A 15000-nucleotide genomic window follows, 5' to 3' on the forward strand; every position below is an offset into this window, starting at 1 on the left:
GTTTCTTTTCTTGGTTTGTATGTGGATTGGTTTGGTTTCTTTTCCTGTTCTGCTTAGTTGTCTTCTCTTGTGCTGTTGTGGATTAGAGTTCTTGGTTTCTTTCAATGTTTTCTTCTTTCTCTTGGTTTCTTTTGTTTCTTGTGTAGAGTGGCGTGGTTTCTGTGGGTCTCCTTTCCTGTTCTCTTTCTTTTCCCATTCTTCTTCATCTCCTTCATTCTTGTCTGTTTTCTTTTAGTGCTCTTCTTCTTCGTCCTTGGTTTCTAAGAGTGTTTTTCTTTCTCGTTTATGGTTTCTTTTATTTGTATGTGGTTCCCGTTCTCTTTCATATCTTCTTTTTTCTTTCTTCTTAATTTCTGCTACTGTTTCCGTTTTCTCCTGTCTTTCACGCCCTGTTCCTCCTATTCCTTCTTCCATTTATTTTTCTCTTCCTTTTCTAGGTTCCTTTCTTCTCTAATTATGTTCACTTTTCCTCTTTCATTTGCTATAATTTTCCTTTTGAATTTGGTTTGCTTTTTATGAGTTTCCATATTATATTTTCATCAACTTTCTTTACTTAATTTTTTTTTCTTCCTTCTCTACATTTATTTCTTCTCTAATTATGTTCACTTTTCCTCTTTCATTTGCTATAATTTTCCTTTTTAATTTGGTCTGCTTTTTATGAGTTTCCATATTATATTTTAGTCAACTTCTCTCTTCCTTTATTTATTTTTCTCTTCCTTTTCTACGTTCCTTTCTTCTCTTATTATGTTCACTTTTTCCTCTTTTTGATTTGCTATAATTTTCCTTTTTTATGTGTTTTGCTTTTTATTTGTTTCCATATTATATTTTCATCAACTTTCTTTTCTTAATTTATTTTTTCTCTTCATTTTCTACGTTCCTTTCTTCTCTAATTATGTTCACTTTTTCCTCTTTTTGATTTGCTATAATTTTCCTTTTTTATGTGTTTTGCTTTTTATGAGTTTCCATATTATATTTTCATCAACTTTCTTTTATTTATTTTTTTCTCTTCCTTCTCTATATTCCTTTCTTCTCAAATGCTGTTTACTCTTTCATATTTATCTTTTATTTGTTTGCAAAGTCTATCTATCTATTTATCTATCTATCTGTCTGGTTGCCAATCTATATCTATATTTGCATTTGTAATTTTGTATCAACAGTCATAATTTTATCCATTTCATATATTGATTTCCTTTTAAATCTCTCTCTCTCTCTCTCTCTCTCTCTCTCTCTCTCTCTCTCTCTCTTCTGCATTGTCCCCCTTCTCTTTCCCTCTTATATTGTCCCCCCCTCCTCTCTCTCTCTCCCTCTCTCTCACTCTCTCTCTTCTGCATTGTCCCCCTTCTTTTTCCCTCTTATATTGTCCCCCCCTCCTCTCTCTCTCTCTCTCTCTCTCTCTCTCTCTCTCTCTCGTGGCGTGTTGTTGTTGTTGATGTTCGTACGTCCGCCAGCCAAGCCACTTAACTACCAGATGCACGACGATTCTCAGTTCATGTGTGCTAAATGCATACGATATTCCGGTCATATACATTGGTCCTGGCGTCTATAATGAGAGAGTGAGGCGGGAAATTTTACTTACTCCTATATTCTTAACAGAGGCGATTGAGTTTCGTGTAATTTCTGCTTTTTATTGCACTGGTGATGGGAGTGTCGATGTTTCAAGCTTCTCCCCAAACGACGGGCTATTGATTTTAAGGAGTCTAGAAGCCATTTTCACTAGTAGCTTATACATGGCTGGCTGGAGATTGTGAAGAGTAACTGAATCTTGGCAAGCATAAATACAAGGAGTTCTTTAAGCAATGAAACAGTCCCAAGGTTTAAGGCAGGCTACCATTCATACACCCATTTTCTCTCCCACGAGGCGTACATTGTGAAGTAGTTATTTTCAGCACAGACAACAATAATTTAAGATGTGGATAAATTGCAGTAACACGAAATTGTGCTCATATTTTAGGGTAGGTTGCCCGGGGAAGGTAAACTGTGGTAACCCGCATGTACCACTGGCCCTGGTGTTGTTTTTGTTAAGGATTTTGTCACTCTACGGAGGGACCATGGACGGGCCTTTGTCGGGTCCGGGTGACGCCCTTGAAGAGGATGCCGACACACCGACTTTATCGGCTGGCATCCGGCGAGTGGATCAAGTCGGCCTGTCGACGAGGACTTGCGTGTCTCTGTCATACTGGCCTTCTGTCCCGCGGTAATTCCTTATTGTTAGATCACCACAGGCTCAAGGGCTAGTGTGACGGAGATGAGCTCCAAGGCCGCGCTACCCAGGTAGAAACGATCGAGGAGTCTGGAACGCACCTAGCAAGAACATAGACAGGTACTGTCCAAATCCTTTATGCACGAGTTAACCAGCATCTTCACTCTTTCATCTCTCACGCAGGTAAACTCTAGAACAATCTCCTTCCCTCTCCTTCCGAAGTTGACCTCTTTTTTGGCTACTCCTCTGAGAGCTTTTTGTGGGAGCAGCGAATAGCGGCCTTTTTTTCATTATTGTTTCCTTTTTTCTTTTTTGCCATTGAGCTGCTTTCTTTGCTGTAAAAAAAAAAAAGGAACGTCGTTGCTAACCTTGCCTACTGAGGGCTGGAGGAGACGCTCGCTGGGTGTATTCTATGGAGCAGGGCCTTCGTTCACTCCTGTCACCACGCCCTTGCCTCCACTCCCTTCGCTGTCTAAACCTTCTTTTTGTGCCATCTTTCCATCTTCTTTTGTCTATTAACAGTAAATCAACGAAAAGGGGAACTAATAAAAATCTGATGAATTAAAGAAAAGTAAAAAAAATGAAAATAAATATACATTATATAAAATTAAAACTGAGAGGAAGCATTTACCTTATAACCCACACACAGACAATGAAAAGGATGAACATTAGTAGTGACCCAAAACTGAGAGGGAAGAACCAACTTACCTCACGACCCCACAAAGAAAAAGGACTTATTTTTTTAAGGCCCGCTAATAGGAAGGAAGGAAAGAAGGAAGGAGGGGAGGAAAGGGAAGGGAAGAAGCAACTTACCTCACAACCCCACAAAGAAAAACGAGTTATTTTTTTTTTTAAGCCCGCTAATAGGAAGGAAGGAAAGAAGGAAGAAGGGAAGGAAAGGGAAGGAAGGTAGGAAGGAAAGGGAAGAAGGAAGGAGGGAAGGAAAGGGAAGGGAGGAAGGAAGGAAAGGGAAGAAGGAAGGAAGTGAGTAAAGAATGTAAGGTAAGGAGAGAGGAAATGAGAAGGAAGAAGATAAAAAAATGAAGAGAAAAAAAGAGTATAAATGAGTGGCCAAAGGAGAGGTCAGTATATAAGATAGTAAAAAAATGAAAGTGAAAGACACACCAAACTATTACCCTACGAACCATACAAAAATAGGAAAAAAGATAGACTCGATTTTAACATGGCCAAAACTGAAAGGGAGGAAGAAATCTACATCTAATATAAGAGTATAAGACCAAATAGGAGGAATAATTCTTCTCATAAACCCCAAACAAACAATAAAAAGATTGACTCGATTTTAACATGGCCAAAACTGAAAGGGGGGAAGAAATCTACATCTATTATAGGCCAAAACGGAGAAACTGAAAGGGAGGAAGAAATATACATCTATTATAGGCCAAAACGGAGGAATCATTCTTCTCATAAACCCCAAACAAACAATAAAAAGATTGACTCGATTTTAACATGGCCAAAACTGAAAGGGAGGAAGAAATCTACATCTAATATAAGACCAAAAAGGGGGACTCATTCTGCTCATGAACCCAAAAAAAACAATAAAAAGTTGGACTCGTGTTTACATTTATTAGCTAGTCAAAACATCTACATCCACACTACTACTCAGCATTAACATTCTTCTACATCCACAGTACTTTGGCAACAGTAGTTTACGCTCTAGACGCTTAAGAATAACACTACAAGTACAAGTTCTCTACACACGGGACACAAGTAGGCTACAGGTTTTGCTCTTCCTCGTCCATTCACACACACTCATCGCCTAACGTGAGTGGGGCGACTTTACAACCAGAAGTGTGAATAAAATACTCTGTTCAGTTAACTCGGTGAAGAAGCCCCGCCTCCTTCCCAGTAAGCTCCACCCCCTTCTCAATAAGCTCCGCCTCCTCAAGTAAAGGTTAGAGAAATTCAGGTTTTAGGAGGTAGTCAAGAACAGGTTTACGAAAAAGGTAGTGGAAGAATGAAACCAATTAACTTATTTGTTGTGTAGTGAATGCAAGTATGATTGTTAAATGTAGGTTAGATGAATTCAGGTTTAAGAAGGAAACATGCAAGAATTGGTTTACGGATATGGTAGTGGAAGAATGAAACCAATTAACCTATTTGTTGCGTAGTGAATGCAAGTACGATTGTTAAATGTAGGTTAGATGAATTCAGGTTTAAGAAGGAAACATGCAAGAATTGGTTTACGGATATGGTAGTGGAAGAATGAAACCAATTAACTTATTTGTTGTGTAGTGAATGCAAGTACGATTGTTAAATGTAGGTTAGATGAATTCAGGTTTAAGAAGGAAACATGCAAGAAATGGTTTACGGATATGGTAGTGGAAGAATGAAACCAATTTACCTATTTGTCGTGTAGTGAATGCAAGTATGATTGTTAATAAATGTAGGTTAGATGAATTCAGGTTTAAGAAGGAAACATCCAAGAATTGGTTTACGGATATGGTAGTGGATAAATGAAACCAATTAACTTGTGTAATTGATAAAAATATGACTGTCTTAAATGTAAGTTGTTATGGAAGTTAAATAAATTCAAGTGTAATGAGATATGTCAGAGCGGGTATAAAAAATTAAGAGCATAAATGAATGTAATCAATTAGAATGTGTTCTTAATGGAAATAGTGTTTTCCATATAGGGGCTGGATAAAGATTGATAAGGGTTAGACGATTGTGGGATATGGAGGTTAGATAAATTCAAGTTTAAGAAAATCTGCCAGAACTGAAATTAAAATAAGGAGCATGAATGAATGTAAGCAATTAAAATGTGTTGTTGATGCAAATAGTGTTTTCCATATAGGGGCTGGATAAAGGTTGGTAAGGGTTAGACGATTGTGTTATATGGAAGTTAGATAAATTCAAGTTTAAGAAAATCTGCCAGAACTGAAATTAAAATAAGGAGCATGAATGAATGTAAGCAATTAAAATGTGTTGTTGATGCAACGATTGTGATATATGGAGGTTAGATAAATTCAAGTTTAAGAAAATCTGCCAGAACTGAAATTAAAATAAGGAGCATGAATGAATGTAAGCAATTAAAATGTGTTGTTGATGCAAATAGTGCTTTCCATATAGGGGTTGGATAACTGTTGAAGGTTGGTAAGGGTTAGACGATTGTGATATATGGAGGTTAGATAAATTCAAGTTTAGGAAGATCTGCCAGAACTGGAATTAAAATAAAGAGCATGAATGAATGTAAGCAATTAAAATGTGTTGTTGATGCAAATAGAGTTTTCTCAAATATAGGATAGGTAAATTCAGGCTTGAGGAGATAGGCTTTATGAATAAGGGAGCGAAATAAACTAATTAACCTGCTTGTTGTGTATTTAATGTAAGTCTTGTATCTTTGTAATATCATTTGTAATCTTGTGCGACCTTGTTTTTTTATTTTTTATTTATTTTTTATTTTTTTTATTTTTACAACAAAGGAGACAGCTCAAGGGCACAAAAAAAAGGAAACAATAATAAAGAAAGCCCGCTACTCACTCTTCCTAAAAAGAATCAAAAGAGGTGGCCGAAAAAGGGGTCAATTTTGGGAGGAGAGATGTATATCCTAATAATGATTACTAAGCAGGAGTGGGCGGGGCCTATTTCCGCGGTTAGCTTGAACATCGCTTTTCATCAATAGGTGACCAAACATCAGACAGAGGGCGACGCACAGCTCTTGTTAGTCCTGTAAAAGGGCTTGCAAATAAAATGTAAGGGTACCGTCAAAACTAAAGCTAGATCAGAACATTTAACCGAACATAGCCTACTCGATTCAGTTTACCGCCTACTCACACCATAGAAAATCGGACATCGTGAGGAATATGGACAACTTAGCAAGAGTATCAGTGGGTTAGAATTATGTACAACGATCTGGACACTCGCTTTGATGTACAGTTTCTCTTCATCTTTCTTTCTCACACGGTAGTTTGCTCGAGGGGAAAAAGTGGACTGGTATGACACTTTGGCAGGTCTTCAGGTCACTCGACGACGAACAAAATTAAAACTGTTGACTGCAATAGAGGACTCAACACCCTTTTTCATCCCTCCATTTGACCTGCGCCACTGCAAGCTTAGGGAAAGACGACAACTAGAATATGTTTTGTAAGCGTCGTATCAGTCTTCATGTACAATACCGCGGCTGATTCGTCTCTCTTGACCCGTTTTTCAAGGCGTGCTGAGTCGGTTTTGTTTAGATTTTTTTTATATTACTTTTTACGCCTGAGTTTGTATAAGTGTGAAAACCTAACACTCCTAACTCCGTCCTAGAAATGGATAAAAAGCCAAACTAGCCACAGAATCTTATGAATACTAATACCACGGTTACAAGAAATCTGGCGTACATAGACGGAAAGATGGCTAACTAAACCCACTCCGGCACACACTCAGAGGCACGCCAGTCCTCGTCAACAGACCGACTTGGTGGGCTTGGCTGACGTCCGCCGATAGAGCTGCAATGGTCTGTCGGCATCCTCTTCATGGGCCGTCACCCGACACAGGCCCTTAATCTGCATGGTCGTGACGGGTTCTATAAAGTCTGTGTCCCAACCCTTGAGGTGGCGACAAATCGAAATAAAGAGAAAAAAGAAAAAAATACAGATTCGTTCACTCTTCTAGCGACACAACATTACTTAGAAACAACTCGTCTCTATGTTAAGTAAGTACTACATGTTCTATCCATTCACTATCTACATCATCTTATCTTTAAAACGTTCCTAGGCTAAACGTTCTTAGGCTAAACGTTCTTAAGTTACACGTTCTTAGGCTAAAACGTTGAAGAGTCGTATTTTAAACAGTTCGGTGCACAAGGTCACATATTTGGCAAGGCTTTCGTAGGAGTGTGGGGCATTTCCAGGGGTAGTTTTATGACCCTGGTGGTAGTGTGACCCTTCTCCTGTACCGTGAACCTAAAGAAACACTAATGGGAGCCCGACTGATCTCCTTTACGGCCTTTGGAAATAGCTGATGTGAGAGTCAGATGAGTCTCTACGAATACCGATAAGTTCTTAGACTACACAATTCTACGGTTACAGTTTGCCTTATTTAGTAGAAGTGCGAAATCGAGCCTTGCGGAACACCTTTGACGGAACACTGACGAAGACGAACACATGCAACACTGGACAACACTGAAGCCTTGAAGTGTTCTACCGAGAGAGAGAGAGAGAGAGAGAGAGAGAGAGAGATGTGGGGTGTTATGGAGTACAGAATCGTTCTCACCACACACACACACACACACACACACACACACACACACACACACACACACACACGTAGATACAGTCATACACACTCTAGCTGCCAGAAAGATAGGTAGATAGATAGATAGATATAGACAGATAGATAGACATAGAGATACATAGAAAGAAAAATACACATACAACATACCTATACTACGCCTTATCTTACTTATATTAATACATACTTAGAACACACCTGTCTCAACATACACCTGGTTAGTTAGCATACCTGATTAATTAAGGGGCCAGAATTACCTTTGTTAGTTGAAAAGAAAAGTAAAAAAAAAAAAAAGAAGAATCTGTACTTGTCAGGAAAAGAATCAATGCCCGTTTTTATTTCTTTAAGTATTGAGGTAGCTGGTGGTGCTGGTGGTGGTGGTGGTGGTGATGAAATAAGTGGTGGTTTTGGTGGTGGTGGTGATGGTGGCGAAGGTGGTTGGGGTAGCTTTGTAAAGGTGGTGGTAGTGGTGGTGGTGATGAGAGAGAGAGAGAGAGAGAGAGAGAGAGAGAGAGAGAGAGAGAGAGAGGAGAAATTGGTTACTACATCTATCTATCTAATCTATTTATCTATCTATCTATCTATCTGTATGAACATGGTAGAGAGGGGATGGTGGTGATGGTGATGGTGGTGATGATGATGGTGGTGGTGGTGATTAGGTGAGTGACTGGTGATTGACTGGGTATTGGTGACTGGCTGACTGACTGGTTGTAATGTATGACTGACCTTGGTGACTGACTGAGTGATTGACTGACTGACTGACGGAGTGATTGACTGACTGAGTGACTGACTGTGTGTGGTAATGACTCTCTGACTGATTTTGGTGACTGACTGACTGATTAATGGACTGATTGACTGGTTGACTGACTGACTGAGGGAGTGATTGACTGACTGAGTGACTGACTGTGTGGTAATGACTCACTGACTGATTTTGGTGACTGACTGAGTGACTGATTGTGTGTGATGATGACTGACTGACTGAGTGTGATGGAGACTGACTGACTGACTGTTTGACTGATTGTTGAAGCTGTGGTGGTAATTACAGTTTGATCTACTGGTTGACTGACTGACTGACTGACTGGTTGGCAATATATGTACACGGTATAATCAAGGAGAGAGAAAATCATATGTACGTTAATTAATATGCAAAGGAACATAAATTATCTTGTTTCCTTTCTATAATCCTTCCTTTATTTCCTGCTACTTTTTCCTGTTCTTTTTCCTCTCTCTCTACCTTTCTATTTTTTCTTTCTTTTTTCTTTCTCTACCACAGCTACGGAGAACAAATGTTACGTAATAATCTACTACAACACGTCTTCTACTTTCTTCTTAAAACTGTTCATGTATATAACTATCATTATTACTATCGTTATCATTATTATTATTATTATTATTATTGTTATTATTCTTATTATCATTATTATTATTTATGGTACATAAGTCAGACTGTTTAGCAACTACTCCACATCTCCAAATCGCTGGTCCTCCTCTACCTACTCCCTCCTCCTCCTCCTCCTCCTCCTCTACTCCCTCCTCCTGTCCTCCTCGTCTGGAGTCACATGACCTTAACGCATCACTAAAACAATTCACGGCGCTTGTCTTGTGATCCATCCCGCTCCTCCGCGTCGGTCTGGCCGCCGGCCGTGTTTGTGCCTCAGCGTTACCAGCGCGCGGCGCCGCCACTGTCACTGGAGGCAAGAGGCGGAGGAGGGGCATCCCATCGTGCCGTCAGCGAGGAGAGCGGAGCGTGGCGGGTTCCTTGCGAGGGTTTGTACGGCGGCGTGATGCTGTGTGACCCGCCGGGTGCTGGCTCGGCGGGGCGGGGCGGGGCGGGGCGCGGTGCCTGCGGGGCCCGCGGTGCTCGGCGGGGCGGGGCCGCGCGACGCGGGGCACCGCCGCCTCAGGGACTAAACTGTTGTGTGCTTCTCACTCTGCGCGGCCGCCGCGAGGGCGCGGCGAGGCGGCTGTGGCTCCTGCCGGTGCAGGCCCTAGCGGCGGGGCGGCGCAGCCAGCAGGGCCAGCAGCAGGGCCGCCAGCAGGGCCGCGCCGGGCGGCGGGGCGGGCAGGGCGGGGGCCGCGGAGGCAGTGCGAGCGCCCACGACGGGCACGAGGGCGTTGTCGAGGCGGTAGGCGTGGTAGCTGCGGCAGCTGGTCAGCTCCGGTCCCCAGCTGGTGGGGCGGCGGCCCCCCGCCAGCGAGCGTGTCGTGGGCGTCTGTCCCAGCGCCAGCCACATGCGGCCCGCCTCGTCCACGCCCGTGCGCACGATCTCCCGCTCCACGGCGGGCACGCGCACGCCCACGGCCGCGCACCCGCCGCCGGGCGTCACGTCCTGCGCCGCGCCCGTCTCCCAGGAGCCCCGAGCGCCGCAGTCTTCCTCGCCGTACTGGTTGAGGGCGCGCGCCAGGTACTCGTCCTCGGGCGTCAGCAGCAGCCGCGTCACGTTGAAATCGTGGGCGTGGGGCGCGGTGCGGGGGGAGTGGCGGGGGGCGTGGCGGGGCGCGGCGGCGGCGGGGGCAGCGGCGGGGGCGGGGACGGGGGCGTGGGTGCCGCTGGCCTGCAGGGTGAAGGACGGCCGCGAGCACTCGGGGTCGTGGTAGTGGCGCAGCGTCATGCTCCAGCGGCGGCGGCTGGGGCTGCGGGGCGGGGGGAGGTGAGAGAGGGTGAGGGGGTGAGGGGCGGGGGGAGGTGAGATGGGGGTGAGGGGGGTGAGGGGCGGGGGCGAGCTGGAGGTTCACTCGGCGCCCTCACACCTCTCTTATTACTACCATAACTAACCTCCTCCTCCTCCTCTTACTACTACTGTTATTTTTACTGCTACTAATATTGCTGCTGTTGCTCACTCTACCACTGCTTACTCTAATAACACATTTACCGTTACCACAGCTCCTACTACTACAACTACTACTACTACTACCTGCACTACTACTACTATCACCACTACTACAACTACAACCACTGTTACTACCTCCCCTCCACCAATACTCCCCTTACAACGACTTCTCTATCCCCCCCCACACACCTGCACTAACCAACCAGTCAGCCAGTCTACCAATCCACCTACCTGAACTCGAGGTGCCTGGTGAGGAACATGCCGTAGGGTCGGGTCTCGCAGTGTCGGGAGGCCCAGGAGCCCGCCAGCAGAAGGGGGAGGTCGGGGCTGGCATGGAGGTGCGGGGGGCTGCGGTCCGTGGCCCTCTCAACCGCCTTGCACACGCCGCCGCACGAGCCAGCCTGGAACACAACGCAGGAGTGAGACTTGTGTTGCAGAGGGAAGGGTGGCAATACACTGTGGCACTCCTATAACACACAGGTCGGTATTATAAGACATTCGCTTCTCACATCAGCTATTTCTAAAGGCCAGTGAGGGGGCCACTTGGTTTCTAATGAGTGTTTCTTAAGGTTCACGGTACAGAGGAAGGGTCAGACTACCACCAGGGTCATAAAACTAGTCCTGGAAATGCCCACAACTCCTACGAAAGCCTTGTCAAATATGTGTTTCTTAAGGTTCACGGTACAGAGGAAGGGTCAGACTACCACCAGGGTCATAAAACTACTCCTGGAAAGGCCCGCAACTCCTACGAAAGCCTTGTCAAATATGTGTTTCTTAGGTTCACGGTACAGAGGAAGGGTCACACTACCACCAGGGTCATAAAACTACTCCTGGAAATGCCCACAACTCCTACGAAAGCCTTGTCAAATATGTGTTTCTTAGGTTCATGGTACAGAAGAAGGGTCACACTACCACCAGGGTCATAAAACTACTCCTGGAAATGCCCACAACTCCTACGAAAGCCTTGTCAAATATGTGTTTCTTAGGTTCATGGTACAGAAGAAGGGTCAGACTACCACCAGGGTCATAAAACTACTCCTGGAAATGCCCACAACTCCTACGAAAGCCTTGTCAAATATGTGTTCTTGGGCGGCGAAATATCTTATAATACGACCCAGTTTTGGTGCGCTGTATGATTCTATGTTAACGGTATTTGTCTTTCTGTTTACGTATATATATTTTTGTATCTATCTATCTATCTGTCTATCTAGCATCCTATCTATCTATCTATATCTGTTTTTGTCAGTCTTTGTGTTTGTGTTTATAGTAGTCTCTCTCTCTCTCTCTCTCTCTCTCTCTCTCTCTCTCTCTCTCGACTGTAAAACTCGCGACTTGGAATTAAATAAACAAACTCTCTTAACCTTGAGAGGAGAGGCTTAAAGAACACACACACACACACACACACACACACACACACACACACACACACACACACACATTAAACCCAGCCTTGCCCAATCACTCTTTATAAGCTTCCTATGATATGCCTCTCCCTTCCTCCTTGAACAGTTTTATTATGGTTTAAATTCCCCTTTTCTTTCTTTTTCACACACACACACACACACACACACACACACACACACACACACACACACACACGGCTAAGTAAAGAATCACGTTGGATAAGCCTCGAAGCATGTCAGTGAAGGATCAACTCATCTCTTTTGAATCGACCAAAGTATTGAGGTGAGTTCTCTACACTACACTAACGCTTCTAAATGTGTCATGAGGTCACTCCTTATGAAAGCCTATATTTTTAAACGTTTCGAGACCTCAGTTCGTCTGTTTGAAGAGCGTCTTGTGGAAGTTGGTGCTGGGGTTCCGTGGACTGTTTTGTGATCCTGATGATAGTTATACACGACTTCTGCATCTTGAAAGGGAAAAACACCTATGAAAACCCGGTTAATCTTCTATGTGGCCTTGGAAAATAGTCGTATAGTGTCTGAAAAGCCTGTCGTGGAAGTTGCTGGGCTTTTCATAAACTGTTTTGTGATCCTGGTGATAGTTATACACAACTTCTGCATCTTGAGAGGGAAAAACACCTATGAAAACCCGGTTAATCTTCTCTGTGGCCTTGGAAAATAGTCGTATAGTGTCTGAAAAGCCTCTCGTAGAAGTTGCTAGTCTTCCCATGGAGTGTTTTGTGATCCTGGTGATAGTTATACACGACTTCTGCATCTTGAAAGGGAAAACACTACCCATTAAAGTTGTCTTCTCTGTGGCCTTGGGATATAGTCGTTGTGTTTGAAGAGCCTGTCGTGGAAGTTGCAAGTCTTTCCATGGACTGTTTTGTGATCCTGGTGATAGTTATACACGACTTCTGCATCTTGAAAGGGAAAAACACCAATGAAAACCCGGCTAATCTTCACTGTGGCCTTGGAAAATAGTCGTATAGTGCCTGAAAAGCCTGTCGTAGAAGTTGCTAGTCTTCCCATGGCGTGTTTTGTGATCCTGGTGATAGTTTGACACGACTTCTGCATCTTGAAAGGGAAAAACACACATGAAAACCCGGTTAATCTTCTTTGTGGCCTTGGAAAATTGTCGTATAGTGTCTGAAAAGCCTGTCGTAGAAGTTGCTAGTCTTTCCATGGACTGTTTTGTGACCCTGGTGATAGTTTAACACGACTTCTGCATCTTGAGAGGGAAAAACACTACCCATTATAGTTGGTCTTCCCTGTGGCCTTGGAAAATAGTCGTACAGTGTCTGAAAAGCCTGTCGTAGAAGTTGCTAGTCTTCCCATGGCGTGTTTTGTGATCCTGGTGATAGTTTGACACGACTTCTGTATCTTGAAAGGGAAAAACACCTATGAAAACCCGGTTAATCTTCACTGTGGCCTTGGAAAATAGTCGTATAGTGTCTGAAAAGCCTCTCGTAGAAGTTGCTGGGCTTTTCATGGACTGTTTTGTGATCCTGGTGATACTTTAACACGACTTCTGCATCTTGAAAGGGAAAAACACCTATGAAAACCCGGTTAATCTTCTCTGTGGCCTTGGGATATAGTCGTATAGTGTCTGAAAAGCCTGTCGTAGAAGTTGCTGGGCTTTTCATGAACTGTTTTGTGATCCTGGTGATAGTTATACACGACTTCTGCATCTTGAAAGGGAAAAACACCTATGAAAACCCGGCTAATCTTCACTGTGGCCTTGGAAAATAGTCGTATAGTGTCTGAAAAGCCTGTCGTAGAAGTTGCAAGTCTTCCCATGGACTGTTTTGTGATCCTGGTGATAGTTATACACGACTTCTGCATCTTGAAAGGGAAAAACACCTATGAAAACCCGGTTAATCTCCTCGAGGCCTTGGAAAATAGTCGTAGTGTCTGAAAAGCCTGTCGTAGAAGTTGCTGGGCTTTTCATGAACTGTTTTGTGATCCTGGTGATAGTTATACACGACTTCTGCATCTTGAAAGGGAAAAACACCTATGAAAACCCGGTTAATCTTCACTGTGGCCTTGGAAAATAGTCGTATAGTGTCTGAAAAGCCTGTCGTAGAAGTTGCTGGGCTTTTCATGGACTGTTTTGTGATCCTGGTGATAGTTATACACGACTTCTGCATCTTGAAAGGGAAAAACACCAATGAAAACCCGGTTAATCTTCTCTGTGGCCTTGGGATATAGTCGTAGTGTTTGAAAAGCCTGTCGTAGAAGTTGCTAGTCTTTCCATGAACTGTTTTGTGATCCTGGTGATAGTTATACACGACTTCTGCATCTTGAAAGGGAAAAACACCTATGAAAACCCGGTTAATCTTCACTGTGGCCTTGGAAAATAGTCGTATAGTGTCTGAAAAGCCTGTCGTAGAAGTTGCTAGTCTTCCCATGGACTGTTTTGTGATCGTGGTGGTAGTTTGACACGACTTCTGCATATTGAACGAGAAAAACAAGACCCATTAAAGTTGGTCTTCTCTGTGGCCTTGGGAAATAGTCGTAATTGGGAGCCCGAGACGTCTAATAATATGTGTTAAAATTTAAACTTCTCATGGTAAAGCGAACACTCAAGGGTCGTTCCTCATTATACCTGCCCGACGTTTTCTTTTTTTTTAAGTAGAGGGGGTGAAGGAAAGGAGTTAGAGGAAGGTAAAGTAGGAATAGAAAGACAGTAGAAGTAGATAGAATGGTGGGCGGTACTAGACACCTGTTATAAGTTTACCTGAGATATTGAAAGGTGATTATAGAGAATTTTGTGGATTAGGTAACTCTTATTGTTTTTCTTTATACCTTGCATTAGAAAATATATATAAAGGCATACTCTTTTATAATTTGAGAGAGAGAGAGAGAGAGAGAGAGAGAGAGAGAGAGAGAGAGAGAGAGAGAGAGAGAGAGAGAGAGAGAGAGAGAGAGAGAGAGAGAGAGAGAGAGAGAGAGAGAGAGAGAGAGAGAGAGAGAGAGAGAGAGAGAGAGAGAGAGAGAGAGAGAGAGAGAGAGAGAGAGAGAGTCTTGTTTGGGCGTCGCTCTTGGCTGAGAAATCCTTAAGGTAAACATTGTTACTCCTTGTGAAAAAAGAGAAAACCAAACACACACACACACACACACACACACACACACACACACACACACACACACACGAATAGTAAATGTGTGTGAGGTATGAATGGAAGTTACACACACACACACACACACACACACACACACACACACACATAAACACACATAGTAAAATAAGAAGATCGGATAAGATTTACGTTCATTGTTAACTGTATTTTTTTTCTACGTCTTGACCTAAAAAAAGATATGAAATAAG

At 43.2% G+C, this 15000-nt stretch overlaps 1 protein-coding gene across 1 annotated transcript in view; it reads right to left on the reverse strand.

The window, feature by feature from the left end:
* Nucleotides 1-5176: 5176 nt before the first annotated feature.
* Nucleotides 5177-15000, reverse strand: part of LOC127003153 (protein APCDD1-like) — a gene marked incomplete at its 5' end in the record, with an annotated part of 17182 nt that continues 7358 nt past the window's right edge. The window contains 2 exons of the mRNA XM_050869545.1: nt 5177-10069; nt 10498-10667. Coding sequence (XP_050725502.1) covers nt 9424-10069; nt 10498-10667 — 816 coding nt within the window. The remainder of the gene's footprint in view (nt 10070-10497; nt 10668-15000) is intronic.

Source organism: Eriocheir sinensis, chromosome 24 (genome assembly GCF_024679095.1).
Source record: "Eriocheir sinensis breed Jianghai 21 chromosome 24, ASM2467909v1, whole genome shotgun sequence".
NCBI lineage: Eukaryota > Metazoa > Arthropoda > Malacostraca > Decapoda > Varunidae > Eriocheir > Eriocheir sinensis.